Source organism: Triturus cristatus, chromosome 3_1 (assembly GCF_964204655.1).
Source record: "Triturus cristatus chromosome 3_1, aTriCri1.1, whole genome shotgun sequence".
Lineage (NCBI taxonomy): Eukaryota > Metazoa > Chordata > Amphibia > Caudata > Salamandridae > Triturus > Triturus cristatus.
In genome coordinates, this window is record NC_140583.1 from 425,447,681 (window position 1) to 425,467,450 (window position 19,770).

General features: G+C 47.8%; 1 protein-coding gene across 1 annotated transcript in view; it reads right to left on the bottom strand.

Moving 5' to 3' along the window:
* Nucleotides 1–1,762: 1,762 nt before the first annotated feature.
* The window catches only part of MYEF2 (myelin expression factor 2), a 32,246-nt gene continuing 14,238 nt past the window's right edge, over nt 1,763–19,770 (bottom strand). Inside the window, exons 15-18 of the mRNA XM_085644205.1 lie at nt 18,616–18,684; nt 5,426–5,613; nt 5,295–5,346; nt 1,763–2,164 (exon numbers count right to left, since the gene is read on the bottom strand). Of these exons, the coding sequence (XP_085500331.1) occupies nt 2,001–2,164; nt 5,295–5,346; nt 5,426–5,613; nt 18,616–18,684 (473 nt within the window). The 3' untranslated portion in view covers nt 1,763–2,000. The remainder of the gene's footprint in view (nt 2,165–5,294; nt 5,347–5,425; nt 5,614–18,615; nt 18,685–19,770) is intronic.

Consider the following 19,770-nt stretch of genomic DNA (forward strand, 5'->3'; position numbering starts at 1 on the left):
AAGTGGAAGTGTTGGAGGCAGACAGTATGGAGTAATGTAACGATAATGGGGGTAGGAGCATGGGCGGGACATAGGCACACAGGGAGATCATTTGATGTCAAAGATGAAGTTAGAGCTAAGTAAATTAAGGTTGAGATTAAAAGATGGAAGACAGCTTAGTGAAGGACATTAGAGCAGGCTGGTTTGGGAGTCAGATAAGTGGAAATGGGCGATTAGGGTATGAGTGATTAAAGGCACGAGTAAAGAGGAACAGAAGCACAGTGTACTAGGAGAACCTTGCAGGCAGGAGACAGATGGGGTGGTAGAGAGGGTTAGAGTAGGTAGGTGGGAACAGGAGAGAGTATTTTCTGGGTGTGGTGGTGAGAGGGTAGCTTTGAAGGCATGATGGGTTAATGGTGGAGATTGGAACTACTGTCCCATCTGAACTTCAAATGAGACGCATGCTTAATTTCTGGTTGCATTCCCGACTGGTTCCCACTTGTGCTTCTCCATTGTGTTCAAGTTTATAGTAAAGTACCTTAGGCTCCAGACACTGCAAGGATTGGCGGGTGATTCTGGAACAGTGGGTGCTCTGCCAAGAGGTCTAACTTGTGTTACTATACCAGAAATGCTGCCAAAGGAATCAGATAACCACAATGTGTCTACCCAGAAAGGGAAATTTAGCTCTCAGGCAGACACAGGGGTGGGTCTACATGGTTTACCCAAAACCCAAGATTGATTGTCCAAGAACAGTCAGAAATTTACAGCAGCAAGTCTGGGGAGTTTCAACTAGACAGATGTAAAAATCCAACAGTAGAGTCTGCCCAGAAGTGGAGAGGTCACTTCTGGGCAACACTTGTTTTGTTGCACAAACTGGGAAATCGTCCCAAGACTTTCTCAAGGCTTCAATGTCATTGGTAGCAACTTTCTCTTTGGTGACAGTTCCATACCACAAGCTTTAGACTGGTCTAGTATCCTTGCTATGAAGAGAGCAAATGTGTAGTTTTCAGTAAAAGCACCCCACTCCGTGTCGTAGTACAGCCGCAACTAGATCAGTCTGTCCAGCCCTCGAGTGCTACCAATGACATTGAAGCCGAGAAAGTCATGGGACGATTTTCCAGTTTGTGCGACGAAACAGGTTGGCTGATCAGAAAGAGAATAAAAGCAGATTTCTGAAACTGTTTATAATAATTTGTGTATACTTGCATTGGTATTTAATATTGCGCCACAGATGTGTGCTGAGGATTGTTAACTTTTTAGACAAGTGCAACGTCCCAAGCATACTCCTAGGATTGTAATTTGACTTGCACAGACTACTATTTGTACTACGTTCCCAATTGCAAAGAACCCTGGACAGGGGGAACAAATCGCTTTATGAAATCACATCACCCAGCAAATCTAAAGGTGATAACCATTTATCCTTCCCATCCCTGTGCTGGAGAAAAAGTTACATCTTCCAAAGTACAAAAGGGAACAGTAACTTGGGAACACTAATAAAAGAAACCTGCGCTTGTGGGTGCTGCCACCTTTCAAGGCAAACTACGCCATAAATTCCCAAGTCTTACTCAGTGTGATCTATAGCTCTGGAGCTCTCTGGACTTATGGCAGAGATCTCTATTATCAAAAATTGATTTATGCCAGATAGGAAATACTTTTTGCTCCTTAAAGGATTTCACTGCAATTAGTTTGTATACTTCAATATACAGCCGAAGTACCTTTGTCAAGAGGTCTCCCGAAAAATTAAGAGTTTTGTAAACAGAAAGTATTTAAATTAAACTGACACTTAACAGTGAGAAATGACTTTTATTAAAAACAGTATATCCATTCATATAAACTGAATGACCACAGGGACGCCGTCTTAAAAACCAAACTTAGTAAGATTAACAAATTACAGTATATAAAACTATATACTGTTGAGGCTGGTGGGACTTGAGTTACAGCTCAAAGCATACACTTACTAAAATGATTTACTAGGAAAAATGCTAAACAAATAGGAATGTTCTTAGAAATTAAATTGATGATTATGCATTCCGATCCATGCGCACATCAATCTCTCTACCATTGATCTTTATGCCGTTCATTATCCTACATGCCTTGTCAGCTGTTTCTGGTGAATCAAATCTGACTGTTCCACAACCTTTGGATTTTCCATTCTCCATTTTTATTTCTGCAAACATCACATGACCTGAAAGTCAAAGAACAAGGATCAAAAAAAGACCAAACAATTCAAAATATAACTTAGTGATACACAAAAGCATGCAAATGCTATCAAACAGCATGTGCACCCATGTAAGAAAGGTGCTGTGGATTGGAGCCAGCATTTTTTGCGTCCTCCATTCATGTGTAGACAGCATTTTTAGATTAGACATTCTTCTGTAAACGTCAACAGCATTTCACCTCCACACAACACTGGTAAAACTGAGTAACGGTGGATGATAGTTTTGCTTGCGGTCCTGGAAAGGCAGATCTGATGAGAATTTTTAAATTAACCCATATTAGATATTAGCACGAAGGGCATCCCCTCTGCAGTCACAGTGAACAAGCACTTTGGGTCAAAGGAGAACAGTCCATAATCTACGTGAAATTTGCAACCGTTACCACTGCTGTGGATCTGGACTCTCCACAAATAAGAGGCAAGATAAACAAGCATTTGCAAAGCAATAGGTCTCGCTTTTACGCGAGTTTAAGCTATTGGTATTGTAAAGGACAATGGATCTCTACCAGACAGTGATGGCCAGATTGTGTGGTAGTGGAACAGCTGACATTTGGTATGCTTGTGAGGGGACTATGAGCTAGTGCACAGATGTTTGTCCAGTGGGTTGGGTGTATAAAAATGTGATTTAATGCATGCCTGCTTCTGGGAATGCTTACCATTAGCACAGGAATGGAACGTTGTTAGAATAAACCAGTTTGTCTATATAGTTCCAGCAATTTAGTTTTTCTGCATTTTACATAAATAAAATTAAAAAACAGGGCGCAAGGAACGCTAAAAAAGAATACAACTTGACACCATGGAAAGTTGTAGTGGAGCACCAGTTTGCACTTTTGCTGCATGTGGATGCTTTTAATAACTTTAACTAGAGCACTTGTAAATGTCCTGTTACCACGCGTTTCTCACAGAGCTACTAAGCACTGCAAATAGCAAGTGTCAAATAAGACAGAATATAGTGGTATCATTTTCCCTATCGCCAGAAGGAAGGAAGGCTACAACAACTTTGGAGTTCTAACGTGCAAACTGCAGATCACCGCATATTTGAGGCGGGCAATCAAATCTCCAAGGCATCCTGCTGGTTTTATCATGCGTAATCACTACAATTTGATACTTTCATGTAGGATTGACATTTTACAGCTAGTAGCACTCCTTGCAGAATTTTTATTACACTGCGCCCACTCCTTTTGGGGCCTGTAATGTTGCTCCAGTGACAACTACTAAAGTGTGATTCGGCTTAGGAGCTGTGCGTAGGGAGCCAAAGTCACATTACCCACCATGTGAGTGGGCAGATATGCTAATCTATGCGAGTTACTTCGGATCCGTTCAGAGACTTTTTTGCAGTTTAAAATAGCGCGAACTCGACCCAAAGGTATCAGAGCACTTTACATGAGAACCAGTTGCATTACAGATGGAACGGACACATTCAGAGCCTCGAAATATTAAAAGGGCTGTGCTATTTTGTTTGTTGCTAATATGATCGTTTTTAAGCGGGTTGCACAGCCTGCAGCCTGGCAGCAGAAACTGCATTTAGGTACAGACGATTTTAGGTCAGTCTGTGTGTCATTTTCCCTAGATAAACTCCTTGTCCTAATCTTGACCCTGAAACCATCACACTGCCGCCACGCTTTGGAAGCTAACAAACTGCTGCGGGCTTATTACCAACTCCCAAGGTACTGGAGCTCTCCTACTCTGCAGCACGTAGAGCTCAGGGTGTGAGTAAACACAAGCATTTATTTCTTCCTACCCCAAGTTAGCACACTCACTTTTGTGAGCTAGAGGAGAAGATTCAACTGACAGGATACCGGCTCACAATTGGCTGGGCCATCACTCCCGGAGTAAAGAACGGCCTTTTCAAGTGAAGCAAGTGCAGGCAGTTTATTCCGTAACATATGGGCCATGTGTTTATGGGCAGGTCCTAAAGACAGTTTAGTGATGCCCGCTTAGGTTGTTAAACAAATGGGAACAGTTTGCCCATTGGTTCCACTGTCACTCGTTGAATTTCCTTGAAGGCAGAAGTACAGTAGAGGCTATCAGAGCTTCAACAGACGTTGGGAGGTGGGAGTTAAGGCTGATGCTTGCAGACATTCTTCCAGTTTCTGAAGGATTGGCATGTCGTACTACACCACGCCCATTGAAACAAGCATTTGCAATGCAACAGGACTCGCATTTACGCTAGACCTTTTGCACGGGAGTGCGGGTGTCGGGGGGGGGGCTTAGAGGGCACGAGTAATGGGAGTGGGGGATAGAAGTCACTGACAGCGGGAGGGGGTGGAAAGGAAGAAAATATTGCTCATGCAACAACCGAAGTTAAGGGGCTAGTAGCCATGGAAGGATACAAATGACGACATGGTCGTCATAAGGAAGGACTAAGCCTATAAACCAATTGGAAGGCAGCATTCAGAAAGGACAATGGCACAAGCCGATGAAAAAGTAGACTGGGATTGGGCGTGGCTTCTCCCCCATACTCTGCCACCACAGATCTACCCCAAGCAGTGCTTGTGCGCTGGCCCAGGGATCGAACTAAAAATATAACATTTAGACCCCCAAGGCAGGTTCCGCCACCAGGCCTAGTGGGCCAGGTTCTCGGATCCACCACGGTGGATCTAGGTCTCTAGATATACATATACCTTTAGTAACTCCCGAAACTACTCAGATTTACAAGTAGTTACAAAAAGCTGATGATTTCTTCGCTGGTCAGGTGCAAGTGAAAGGCTTTCCGCAAGGTTACCCAAACAATCCAGGACCAACGTGCCCCGGTTTTTCCAGACACCACCATCATAAATTGAGCAGAAGTACAAATCCTTCTGAACAGGCCACTGATAAATTTAACATCTCAAAATCAAATGTTACTTCCAACTGAAGATAGCAAACTTACAATTTAGAGATCCGAATGAGGAAAAACTACCTCAAGATAAGTAACTAATCTCTCCTTTAAAGATGGCCTACTCTAGAACTTCAGCCAGCCAGTCATTTTCTCAGTCATAAAGTAGCGTTATTTTAAATAAACACTACCGTTCACTAACAAAGTTAAACTCCAGTTGTTGCATGGCTCGCCCAATGAAGAACTGACATAAGAAGCCACAACCAAACTGAGCTCACTCACCACACTGATTGAATTTTTCCTTCAGTTTAGGCCACGTCAAATCAAAGGGAAGCTAGAACAGAAAGAATACGTAATGAACCATGTATACTAAATATAAAACAAATTTTCAAGTTTAAATTAACACCACTTACATTTCGCACAAATATTTGGCATCCCTTTGTGAAAGCTCGATCCCTTTTTCCACTTCCCATCTGATTAGCATTAAATCCGCCAAATCCTCGATCCATGTCTAGGCCAGCTCCCATTCGATCAAAATTGGAACCCATGCGATCCATTCCCATGCCCACTGCCATGTTATTCATCGCACCCATCCCACCACCTGCAAATATAAAAAGACAACATACATCAGACGCACATGAAAAATGAATATGGTCAGACATATTTGGGGGCGGAGAGGTATCGGGCAGCCCTAATCATGCAGCAAGCATAGAATGGAGAAATTAAAGGACAGCAGTAAAGTGTCAAAACTGACATTTCAGAGGAGAAAGTGGTGAAAGCCTAAAGCGAAGCAATGGCATGCAGCACTCAGGCCATCATGTAAAGAGTGCACAACAAAACACTTTGTACTCAAACTCTGCATTAAGAAAAAACAGGACAATAGGTAAAAACTTGCAGGGCTGCAATTGGCAACAGATTGCACGTCCACAAAATGTTTGAACAAGAATAAGTCTTACTGCCATTTAATGCGTTTCTTGCATACTTCTCACTTAAGTTCATACAACAGATTAAGTTAGACATGGGAACTTGTATCGGATGGTACAGCTTAGGGACTACACTTGCAAACGTTCTCTGCTTTACCCGTACTCCTTCACCCCTGAAACCTGCTGACATGGGATCCTCGTATACCTTCTGTTACACTTGGCATTAGAACTGAATCCACGCATATGGTGGTCTGTGGTATTGTACGCCCAGTCTACCACAGCTTAGGCAAAAAAATTCTAATAGAGCTGCATTATCGCCTTCACAGAAGATTATTCGAATATGCTACTTACCAGTATGCATCTGTTCTTGGCATGTAGGGCTGCTGACATTCATATCTGTGCATAGATCGCCGCCTAGTGTTGGGTCCGGATGATTGCACATTGTTGTCCTGGAAGAGTCGAAGTATCACGAGATAGGTGGCTCCTCCCCTGGACTACAGTGCGCATGGGCATCCCCATCCTCAGATTGTTTTTCACCATTGTGGCCCATTGTGGCATAGATGGAGTGTAATGAATATGCTACTTACCAGTATGCATCTGTTCTTGGCATGTAGGGCTGCTGACATTCATATCTGTGCATAGATCGCCGCCTAGTGTTGGGTCCGGATGTTTGCACGTTGTTGTCCTGGAAGAGTCTTCGAAGTATCCTTGGATAGGTGACTCCTCCCATGGACTACAGTGCGCATGGGCATCCTCTCCATCCTCAGATTGTTTTTCGCCATTGTGGCAGTGATGGAGTAGATACAGAAAGTGATGACCATGCTTGCAATAATTCTGAGAGCTGCAGCTGCGACAGGCGCCGGGGAGGAGGGAGGGCGATATGAATGTCAGCAGCCCTACATGCCAAGAACAGATGCATACTGGTAAGTAGCATATTCAGTTCGAGGCATGTGGGCTGCTGAATTCATATCTGTGCATAGAATACATAGCAGTGCCCTCTATTGGCGGCGGCTACCCGTGCCAGCTGCAGCGGTCTGAAAAAGTGTTTTGAGAACAGCCTGTCCTACAGCTGCCTGCTGTTTTGACTGCACATCTACGCAATAGTGTTTTGTAAATGTGTGTGTAGTGGACCATGTGGCTGCTCTGCATATATCATGCAGGGGAATATTTCCTAGGAAGGCCATGGAAGCCCCCAACTTGCGTGTTGAGTGGGCTCGTGGTGGAATAGTTAATGTGCGTTTTGCCTTTTGATAACAGATTTGAATACACTTAACTATCCATCTGGCTATCCCTGCTTTGGAGATGGCGTTACCTTTGTGGTGTGGGGCAAAGGCAACGAATAGTTGTTTTGTCTTCCTGAAGGGTTTAGTCCTGTCGATGTAGTACATGAGGGCCCTCCGTACATCTAGTGTATGTAATGCCCGCTCTGCAACAGTTTGTGGGTTTTGGAAGAAAACGGGCAGTTCAATAGTCTGGTTCATGTGGAACTGCGATATTACTTTGGGCATGAATTTGGGGTTGGTACGTAGTACGACCCTGTTGGCGTGAACCTGAATAAATGGCTCTTGAACGGTTAGTGCCTGGAGTTCACTAACTCTTCTTAGGGAAGTGATCGCTACCAGGAAGGCTACTTTCCAGGTAAGGAATTGAATCTCGCATGAGTGCAGAGGTTCAAAGGGTGGACCCATCAGGCGTGTGAGGACCAAGTTGAGGTTCCACATTGGAGCCGGTGGGTGACTAGGTGGAATGACTCGTTTGAGTCCTTCCAAGAATGCTTTGATGGCAGGCACTCTGAATAGAGAGAGGTGCTGCCTGGTTTGCAGATAGGCTGATATTGCGGTCAAATGGACACGTATAGAGGTGTACGCCAGATTGCATCGGTATAGGTGTAAGAGGTAACATATGATGTCGTGGATGGATGCGTCCAGCGGGTTAATGTCATTATTACCGCAATAAATGACGAACCTTTTCCATTTGGCTGCATAGCAAGCTCTTGTAGTAGGTCTCCTGGCCTCCTTGATGATGTCCATGCAGTCAGGTGGCAGATTGAGATAGCCAAACTCTAGGACTTCAGGAGCCAGATCGCCAGGTTCAGCTGTTGCGGATCTGGGTGCTGAACCTCTCCATGGTTCTGCGTCAAATGCGCAGGTTTGATCCGCAGCCTTTGATGCGGTACCACGGAAAGTTCGAGGAAGGTGGTGTACCACGGCTGGCGTGCCCACGTGGGAGCAACTAGGACGAGTGTCAGGGAGTGTTGTCGGAGTTTGCGAGCCACCAGCGGTATCAACGGTGCTGGGGGAAAAGCGTACGCAAATCTGCCGGACCAGTTCATCCATATCGCATTGCCCTGCGACTGCGGATGTGGGAATCTGGCGGCGAAGCTTTGGCATTTTGCGTTTTCGCTTGTCGCGAATAGGTCTATCTCTGGGTGACCCCACTGCTGGAAGTACGGTTGGAGTACTGATGGGTGTAACTCCCACTCGTGCATCTGGTGGCTGTGTCTGCTGAGCAGATCCGCCATCTGGTTGTCCTTGCCGGGGAGGTGTTCTGCCATGAGGAACATGTTCCTCTGAATGGCCCACTTCCACATGCTCTGAGCCAGATGAGACAACTGTGGAGAGTGTGTCCCTCCCTGTTTCTGTATGTAGTACATTGCGGTCATGTTGTCCGTCCGGATCAACACGACCTTGTTGCACAGATGTACTTTGAAAGCCTTCATGGCCAGGAAGATTGCCATCAGTTCCAGAAGGTTGATGTGCATCTTCTTCTGTTGTGTCGTCCATAGTCCCTGCACTGTGTAGTGTAGTACATGAGCTCCCCATCCCTGGAGAGACGCGTCCGCTGTCAGTACTATTTGTGGAACAGGCTCTTGGAACGGTCGCCCCTTGCAAAGGTTTTGTGGATTCCACCAATGCAGAGAGTTGTATGCCCGACCGCTCACCAACACTAGGTCTTTCAACTGTCCTTGAGCCTGATTCCACTGACGTGCTAGGCACTCCTGAAGTGGGCGCATATGTAATCTCGCGTGCGGGACTATGAAGATGCAGGAGGCCATCATGCCTATCAACTGCATAAACACTCGCGCTGGAAGCGAGTGATTGTGTTTGAACTTGGAGATCAGCAGTTGTATGCTGTTGATCCTCACTAAACTTGGCTGAGCTGAGGCCGCCAGAGTGTCTATAGTCGCGCCCAGGTACTGTTGTACGTGTGCGGGCTGGAGATGGGACTTTGGGTAATTTAGTGAGAATCCCAGACTGTGAAGAAGGTGAATGGTGCGGGACATATGGCTTGCACATTGCTGGGCCGACTTCGCTTGAACGAGCCAGTCGTCTAGGTAGGGGTAGACGTGTATATGCTGCCTCCGTAAGTGTGCTGCCACCGTAGCTAGGCACTTCGTGAAAACCCTGGGCGCTGTTGTCACGCCGAAGGGAAGGACTTTGAACTGATAGTGCTGCACCTGAACAGTAAACCTGAGGTATTTTTTGTGTGAGGGATGGATGGGTATGTGGAAGTACGCATCCTTGAGGTCCAGTGATGCTAGGAAGTCTCCCTGCTTGAGAAGCGGAAGGACTTGCTGTAGAGTGAGCATGTGAAAGTGCTCTGAAAGAATGTACTGGTTCAGGGGTCTCAGGTCTAATATAGGCCTGAGCGACCCGTCCTTTTTTGGAATTAAGAAGTAGAGGGAGTAAACCCCCGTGCCCTGCTCGTGGATGGGTACTAGCTCGATAGCGCCTTTTAGAAGCATACTTTCTACCTCTTGCTGTAAGAGCGTTAAGTGCTCTGAGGACATAGGACGGTTTCTTGGTGGTATTGTGGGTGGAGTGGAAGTTAACTCCAGACAGTAACCGTGTTTTATAATATCTTTGACCCACCTGTCCGTGGTGATGGAGTTCCACGTGGACAGGAACCGTTGTAGCCTTCCCCCGACAGGTGTTATGTGGTCGGGAGGAAGGGAGAGGGCGTCACTGCTTGTTCTTGGGGGAGGACCTGGTGTTGCCGTAGCCACGTCCTCTGCCCTTGGTACTGGAGCCACGATAGCCACCTCGGGTGTTCTTATCGTAGGTGGTCTGCGTATTACCCTTGTTATATGTTTGTTGTGACCCCTGTCCTCTACCTGCACCCTTGTTTCCGGGGCGACGAAAGGAGCCGCTCCGAAAGGACTGAGTTTGTAGGGCGCCCATGGACTTTGCAGTGTCCGTGTCCTTTTTTATCTTCTCGAGGGTGGTGTCAACCTCAGGTCCGAACAAAAAGTCGGGGTTGACGGGCTGATTAAGTATATTGTTTTGTACCTCAGGCTTGAATCCTGAGATACGTAGCCAGGCGTGACGTCGTAGGATGACGCTAGTGTTGATGGCCCTGGCAGCCGTGTCTGCAGCGTCTAGTGCACATTTAATGGCAGCATTTGTGAGTAGCTGTCCCTCTCTGATAAGGATTTCTGCACCTTCTTTGTAGGGGTCAGGGAGGTGCTGAAGAAGTTGCTCCAGTGTGTCATAGTGCGCTCTATCGTAGCGAGCGAGGAGCGCTTGAGTGTTAGCTATGCGCCATATGTTTGCAGCTTGTGCGGCAACTCGCTTGCCGGAGGTCTCTAGCACCTTGGACTCTTTGTCCGGGGGAGGAGCGTCACCCGTTGTCTGCGAGTGTGCCCTCTTGCGGGCATTCGCCACAACGATGGAGTCGAGTGGTAATTGGCCTCTGATGTAAGTAGGATCCCCAGGTGCTGATCTGTATTTTTTATCGATCCTGGGGTTTATCACTCGTGCCCTGGTGGGTTCCTTGAAAATGTCAGTGGCTGGCTTGAGGACCCCCTTCAACATTGGCAGAGTCTTTACATGTCTTTCTGAGGATGCAAAGGTGTCCATTAGAAAGTCATCTTCGATGATATCAGAGTGAAGCTGTACATCATGGTTGTTTGCCGCACGTTCAATCAGAGCGTTGAACGCCGCAGTATCCTCTGTGGGTGATGTTTTTGGCCCATATAGTTGTGTGTCCTGTGCATCAAGAGGTGCACTGGGGTCTGCAGGGTCGCCCCAAGTTTGGTCAGGGTCCTGCTGGTCATCAGGGTCCGTGTCCACATGGTAGGGGACTTGTTCATCCAAGTAGTCCCCCAATGCATCCGTGTCGGAGCGTGTGGGGGAGGCCCGGTGTGGATCCTGGTAGGGTGAATAGAAGGGTTCATACAGGAGAGGTTCTGAGTCCACAGGCAGCTTCCTCTTTAGCGGGATCCTGAAAGGCTCCAATGGCGGTTCCGAAGTTATCCTTCGGCCGTGGAGAATCATCCTGCCAGTGTCGGCGTCGATGACGTGTGACGGAGACGGCTCGACAGGTGTAACCGCAGTTTTGGTGACCTGTGTCCTGAGTTGAAACGCCTTCGGGATTGTGGGTGGAGGCAAGCCGAAGGTAATGCTGGTCGGCACCGACGAAACCGCCGGAGCCGAACCGGAACCCGACGGGTCCTGGAGGGCGTCCTTGGATCTGCAGCCTGGCATCGCGCCAGGCCGTACTCGGGGCGCCTTAGAGGTCGTGGCCCCCGCCAGGGTCGTCGAGGCGGCTGCAGATATCTTCTGCGCCCGTGGCGCATCGAGTCGAGGTGCGGAGATCACCGTCGACGTCTTCGACACGTGAGGTTTTGGTGTCGTCGAGGGAGTGCTGCGAGGCGTAGCAGGCGGGACGGCCCTCGGTGTCGGTGGCGTCGACGCCGGTAACCGGGCAGGTTTGTCGGCGCCGATGACCTTCTTCCGTTTGTCGACTCCCATGTCGCCCGTCTCGAGTTCGGCACCGAAGTCTCTCTTGGTGCGGTCGGTGCCGACCCGGTGCGCTGGCGTCGAAGGTGTTGAAGGCCTCGATCCGACTAGCGCCACTTTCAGTTTCGGTTTCGTAGGAACCTGAGCAGCTTTCGTCTTCACCTCTGTGGAAGAGTGACTCGTCGGCCTCGTCCGATCCGGGTTCGCTCATCATCGGAGCTACTCTCTTCGGCTCCTAAGGCCTCCTCGTCGTCTCCTACCTCGGTGTTTTTTTTTTTACGGAACCGGGCACAGGCCATACATGTCGATTCGTCGTGGTCCGGCGAAAGGCATTTGTTGCACACCGGATGGACGTCGATGTGTGGGTACTTCGCATTGCATACCGGACACCTTTTGAATGGCGTCCTGGATTCCATCGTCGAAGTAGAGTCGATGGACAGGCAAATGCGAACAAAGTCGGTGCTGAAAGTTAGTAAACTAACAAAAAGTATCGAAACCCGATCGATAAACAGTACCGACGCGAACTAAAGGCCTTGTGGCCTCGACAAAAGTTTTTCCTAACTTGAGCTAAGATAGCACATCCGAACCCAATGGCGGAAAAAAACAATCTGAGGATGGAGAGGATGCCCATGCGCACTGTAGTCCATGGGAGGAGTCACCTATCCAAGGATACTTCGAAGACTCTTCCAGGACAACAACGTGCAAACATCCGGACCCAACACTAGGCGGCGATCTATGCACAGATATGAATTCAGCAGCCCACATGCCTCGAACTACAGTGAATGATGACCATGCTAACTAGTAATTACTGAATGCTACAGCTGCTACAGGCGCCGGGGAGGAGGGTGGGCGATATAAATGTCAGCAGCCCTACATGCCAAGAACAGATGCATACTGGTAAGTAGCATATTCGGTTCGAGGCATGTGGGCTGCTGAATTCATATCTGTGCATAGATTATATAGCAGTCCCTCCATTAGCGGCGGCTACCCGTGCCAGCTGCAGCAGTCTGAAAGAGTTTTGAGAACAACCTGCCCTACAGCTGCTTGCTGTCGAGAGTGTACATCTACACAGTAGTGTTTGGTAAAGGTATGTATAGTGGACCATGTGGCTGCTCTACATATCTCTTCTAAAGGAATGTTTCCCAGGAAAGCCATGGAGGCCCCCAACTTTCGTGTGGAGTGGGCTCTTGGAGGAATTGTTAGCGTGCGCTTAGCTTTTTCATGGCAAATTTGTATACACTTAACAATCCACCGAGCTATTCCTGCTTTGGAAATGAGGTTGCCTTTGTGCTGCGGAGAAAAGGCAACAAATAGTTGTTTCGCCTGTCTAAAACCTTGTGTTCTATCAATATAGTACATGAGAGCTCGTTTGACATAAAGAGTGTGGAGCATTCTCTCTGCTCAGGATAAAACACTGGTAGTTCTATGGATTGGTTTATATGGAACTGTGAAACTACCTTGGGCATGAAAGTAGGGTTGGTGCGTAGTACGACCCTGTTTGCATGAACCTGTATAAATGGCTCTTGGATGGTTAGTGCCTGAAGTTCACTAACTCGTCTCAGAGAAGTAATGGCAACTAGGAAAGCTACTTTCCATGTTAGAAATTGAATCTCACAGGAGTGTAAAGGTTCAAAAGGTGGTCCCATGAGGTGCCAGACTGGTGACGGGGGGGGGGGGGGGGGGGGGGGGGGGGGGGGGGAACACGTTTGAGGCCCTCCAGGAAAGCTTTGATGGCAGGCACTTTGAACAGTGAGAGGTGCTGCCTGTTCTGAAGGTAAGCTGCTAGTGCGGTTAAATGTATACGGATGGAATTGTATGCCAGATTGCATCTGTATAAGTGAAATAAATAACAGATAATGTTTTGAGTTGACGCATCCAGTGGATTTATGTCATTATTTTTACAATAGATGACAAATCTCTTCCACTTGGCCGCATAGCAGGCTCTGGAAGTGGGTCTCCTTGCCTCCTTGATGATATTCATACAGTCTGGAGGCAAGTTTAGGTAGCCAAACTAAGATCTCAGGAGCCAGATCGCTAGGTTCAGCTGTTGCGGATCTGGGTGCTGAATTTCGCCATGGCTCTGCGTTAAAAGTGTAGGTGTGAGCCGTAGCCTTTGATGCGGTACCACGGAGAACTCCAGAAACGTGGTGTACCACGGCTGACGTGCCCACGTTGGAGCAACCAGAATGAGCGTCATCGAGTGTTGCTTGAGTTTGCGTGCCACCAGCGGTATCAATGGTGCTGGGGGGAAAAGCGTACGCAAATCTGCCGGACCAGATCATCCATATTGCATTGCCCTGCGACTGTGGATGTGGGAACCCGGCGGCAAAGTTTCGGCATTGTGCGTTTTCCCTTGTGGCGAATAGGTCTATCTCTGGATGACCCCACCGTTGGAAGTACGGCTGGAGTACCTATGGGTGTATCTCCCACTCGTGCATTTGGTGGCTGTGTCTGCCATCTGGTTGTCCTTGCCTGGGAGGTGTTCTGCCATGAGGAAGATGTTCCTCTGAATGGCCCACTTCCACATGCTCTGAGCTAGATGAGACAACTGTGGCGAGTGTGTTCCTCCCTGCTCCTGTATGTAGTACATGGCAGTCATGTTGTCCGTTTTGCACAAGTGTACTTTGAATGCTTTCATTGCAAGGAAGATTGCCATTAGTTCCAAAAGGTTGATGTGCATCCTCCTCTGTTGCGTAGTCCATAGCCCTTGCACTGTGTAATGGAGTACATGAGCTCCCCATCCCTGGAGAGACGCGTCCACCGTCAGTATGATTTGTGGAACAGGCTCCTGGAACTGTCGGCCCTTGCAAAGGTTTTGTGGATTCCACCAATGCAGAGAGTTGTATGCCCGACCGCTCACCAACACTAGGTCTTTTAACTGTCTGTGGGCCTGATTCCACTGACGTGCTAAGCACTCCTGAAGCGGGCGCATATGTAATCTCGCGTGCGGGACTAGGCATATGCAGGAGGCCATCATGCCTATCAACTGCATAAACACTCGTGCCTGTAGTGAGTGTTGAGGTTTGAACTTGTTTATGAGCAACTGCATGCTGTTGATCCTCACTGAATTGGGCTGTGCCGTGGCTGCCAGAGTGTTTATGGTCGCGCCTAGGTACTGCTGTACGTGGGAGGGTTGAAGGTGGGACTTTGGATAATTCAGTGAGAATCCCAGGCTGTGAAGAAGGTGAATAGTGCGGGACATGTGGTTGGCACACTGCTGGGCTGACTTTCCCTGGATAAGCCAGTCGTCCAGATACGGATAGACATGTATGTGCTGTCTCCTTAAGTGTGCCGCTACTGTCGCTAGGCACTTGGTGAACACTCTGGGTGCCGTTGTTACTCCGAAAGGGAGGTCCTTGAACTGGTAATGTTGATTTAGAACAGTGAACCGGAGATATTTTCTGTGTGATGGGTGTATGGGTATATGGAAATACGCATCCTTGAGATCTAGTGTTGCGAGAAAGTCTCCCTGACTGAGCAACGGCAGTACTTGTTGCAGAGTGAGCATGTGGAAATGCTCTGACAGAATATACCGGTTTAGAAGTCTTAAATCCAGTATGGGTCTGAGAGACCCATCATTTTGGGGATTAGGAAATACAATGAGTATACCCCTGATCCATGGTCTTTCGCAGGCACAAGTTCTATGGCTCCTTTTTGGAGCAGACTGAGAACTTCCTGTTGGAATAAGTGCAAGTACTCTGCGGACATATGATGGTGTCTTGGTGGTATGTTGGGTGGAGTGGACGTGAACTCCAGACAATAACCGTACTGGATAATATCTCTCACCCACATGTCTGTAGTGATGGATTCCCAGACCGGCAGGAACTTTTGGAGTCTCCCCCCGACAGGTGTTACGTGGTCGGGGGCATTGACAAGGAGTCACCGTTTGTTGGTGGCAGAGGACCTGGAGCCGTTTCCACGGCCTCTGCCCTTGACGTCGTTTCCACGGTATCCACCTCTATTATTTTTATTATAGGTGGTCTGTGTACCTCCTTTAGTGTACTGCGACTGTTGGGAGTTCTGGTTCTTAGATGGTCCTCTGGTGCTAGAGCGACGAAAAGACCAACTCCTAAACTGCTGTGATTGCAGAGCCCCCATAGACTTTGCAGTCTCCGTATCTTTGAGTTTTTCCAAGGTGGTGTCAACCTCAGGGCCAAAGAGGGAGTCAGGGTTGACAGGTTGATTGAGGATAGTGGTTTGTATTTCAGGTTTGAATCCTGAGATTGACGCTGGTGTTGATGGCCCTAGCTGCAGTGTCAGCTGCGTCAAGAGCACACTTAATGGAAGCGTTGCTAATAAGCTTCCCCTCTCGAACAAGTGACTCTGCTCCTTCCTTATACTGATCTGGGAGGTGCTGTAGTAGTGTTTCTAGGGTATCGTAATGCGCCCTGTCGTATCGAGCCAGAAGTGCCTGAGTGTTGGCAATTCTCCAGATGTTAGCTGCCTGGGCAGCAACCCTCTTCCCAGATGTCTCCAAGACCTTAGACTCTGTCGGGGGGAGGAGCACCACCCGTTGTCTGTGAGTTGGCTCTCTTCCGAGCATTGGAAACCACCAATGAGTCCAAAGGCAACTGTTCTCTTATATAGGCAGGGTCCACAGGAGCTGGCCTATATTTCTTCTCAATCCGAGGGTGGAGAACCCTAGCCCTTGTGGTCTCCTTAAAAATGTCATTGGCTTGTTTGAGGACCCCCTTTAGCATAGGCAGAGTTTTAACAGATCTTTCTGATGTAGAGAATGTATCCATTAGAAAGTCGTCTTCAATAGGATCAGTGTGGAGCTGTACGTAATGATTGTTAGCAGCTCTTTCAATTAATGCATTAAAAGCAGCAGTATCCTCTGTAGGAGATGTTTTCACCACATATGCCTGTGTGTCTGGAGCAGTATTGTCCCCTGCACCAGTATTGTCCACCCAAGGTTGGGTTTGATCTTCATGGTCAGTGTCCACAGGATAAGTGTCCTCCATATCACCAGTATCTCCAACATCCACAGGATAAGTGTCCTCCATATCACCAGTATCTCCAACATCCATATCAGAGTGTTGGTGAGAATGACTGAGGTTCTGGGGCACAATATTTAATATGTTCCACCAGAATTGGTGACGTGGCTTTTTTCCTCTTTAATGGAATCTTGTATGGCTCCATTGGTGTCTCTGGTACTATTTTCCTCTTGTAAATGGAAAGTCTACAGTGTTGGCGTCGATGAATTGCTTCGGATCCTCATGTTTGTGAGGTACTGCCACAGTTTTCAGCCCCATTTGAATTTGTCGGTGCATTGACATTTGTTTTCGGGTCGACACCGTCTTGCGGGGTGAGACCTTTCTTGGCGTCGAACATCTTCGGTCGCACCGCTGGCGGGAGCCTGAACTTGATGTGGGTCGACGCGATGTGCACCGCGCTGACCGTCTTCGGCTGGGGGGCTATGATTGCGCCCGGCATGGAAGCTTTGTCGTGGATGCGCGCTAACGACTCAGACACCTTCTGCTTTACAAAGGGAGAGGGTGTGGATTGGACACGGTCCCTCGACGCCTTCTTCGTTGTGGCATCAAACCCTGTCCCCGACGTAGTCTTCCGGACACGATGGGAATTGGATGGCTCGAGCTCCACCTCGGAGTGGACGATCCTCGGCGCCGATAGTTTCGGGTCGGCAACCTTGACCTTGATCTTCAGCGTCACCCTCGGCTCGACGTCCCCATGACATTTGTCGGCGTCGACCGCCTTCTTTTGTGTCTTCGGCTCCGAGGCCTTGTTGCCGATGAGACTTTCCCTTTCGGTTTCGATTTTGGTGCCGTCGCCTTCAGTTTCAATTCCCGTTGATCGAGTGATGGCGTTTGATACCGATGGCTCTTTGGGATAGTTCGACGCCGGGCCTTTATGCGGGGCGGAAGAATGAGAGGAATGGTCTTGGGTAAGGCCTTGTGGCGATCCCACGACCCGAGCCTCATCAAGTGTCTCTGTGGGCCCTGTGCCGATCTGTGGGCCTAGCTCATCTTCTGATCCATCCTCTTCGGCCCCAAGGGCCCCTTAGTCATCGCCTACCTGTTCGACGACGTTGTCTTCTTCTAATATATGTTAGTCTTCCGCATCATAGACGGATTCGCGCTACGACGCCGTATCCGATCTCTCCCCGAGCTTCAAGGTCCACGACCTCCCCATCTTCGGCCCCGAAGATGTTGTACGGGTTCGGCGCCGCTTTCTGCGCCTCGAGCAGAGCTGCTCGACGAATGCTAAGGGTTTTCTTGGAGCGAAACCTGGAACACGCCATACAGGTGGCTTCGTCGTGGGTTGGAGAGGCACGTGTTGCACACCGGGTGCACGTCGAAGCGAGCATACTTCGCGTTGCACAGGGGGCAACGCTTGAAGGGGCTATTGGAAGTCTTTGGTTCCATCGTCGATCCCGCTCGGGCCTTGGACGTCAAGGACAACAATGTGCAATCATCCGGACCAAACACTAGGCAGCGATCTATGCACAGATATGAATACAGCAGCCCACATGCCTCGAACTGGCTATTACACACAGCACTGTAGAGTATTTACCTTCAGCGCGTTGATCATATTTGGACAATGCATATCCATGTGTAAGTACATTTATTTTGCGGGGTGAGTATGAAGGGCAATTTCACCACTTAAAAACCTAAAGCCAAAATGTCAGGTAGAAGAACGCAATTTTTTTTTGTAAGTTACACACAAAAAACTGACTTGATTACAGTTCTAAGGAGCCAACAAGAAACTACTGCAGGCATCCCAACTTTTGATTTTAAAAAAGCAGCACTGAGTAGTGGTAATAGAACATACCTCTGTTAAGACAAAGGTTCTCGGACAGGAAATTCTAATCTAAAAGGTCACCATGAGTACTTGCTGGAGAAAGCTTACACCTCTAAGTAAAACACTGAGTAAGAAACGGTAATGCCAGGCTTGGAATTTAGTTTAAAACTAGCTTACTCATTCCAGAGGCCACAGGTCCCATGCCAGATGGTGTCATTCCTCCAAATCCTCCAACCATAGCGCCAGCTGAGGAAACAATGATAAACACTAGTTACATTTAACAGACATCTGTAATAAAACTAGATTTATGGTTACTATGCCAGAGCCATCAACTAGTTTAATTCATCACCCTATTAAAAATAACATGCAATATAAAGCATGTGTGTTACAATGAATATAAACATTTGGCTGGCACACAAACAAGCACAGGACAAAAAAATCCCAGCCCAATTACTGCTCCATTCTTAAACTACTGTCCATGTCACTCCTATATTAGTTTATCATTCATCCTTAACTGCTGTTTTACCTATACTTTCAACCACTGCATGCAACCGTTCTTCCCATCTTTGCCCACTAGTCTGACCCACCCATTTTCCTCTGCATTACCGCCCATCGTACACCTTTCCTGTACCTCACTGCCACCAGCTGTCCAATCTTAAAAATGCCACGTTGTTTAGCCCATCTTAATCAATCCATGGCAGTAGAACATGCTCTGGGAAAACACTTTTCGCAGGCAGTATTTGTAGTGTTTGTGTCTAAAACAAGCACAACTAGAAATGTATAAGAAAGCCAAGTGAATAACCACGCCCTTAAGCGTAAGCCGAAGCATTCAACTCTCTGGTACTCCAAAGACTTGCTAACGAGGCATCCCCATATAGGCAAGAAAATGAAAAAAAACAGCTCTCAATAGGACCTCTTGATAATGGAGTCCGACCACGCAGATGGCTCATAGCCAAAGCAAAGTATTAAACCAACAGCATCAAGCAAGCTGTCAGAAGCAGAACGATGCTTAAGACAATCAAGCACTGCATCAACTTGATGTTGGACCCAACTATTTCTCACTTCACAGCAAAACACCATTAACCTCATGTCAGTAGAAAGATCAGACAACACATCAAAGCACTATCTTTCCCAGATATTGCTGATGTACTCCACTCCCTCAAAGCAACGTCTTAACATTATCCTTCTTCAAAGTTCTTTCAGGATGTTCTTACCTGTACTTACCATTGTCAACGCCTCCTACACTCAAGGCACCTCCATACGTAATGAAATCTACACTACATCTCAATGACCATGCCATCTGCAAATCCACCATTTCTCTACCATTCAATG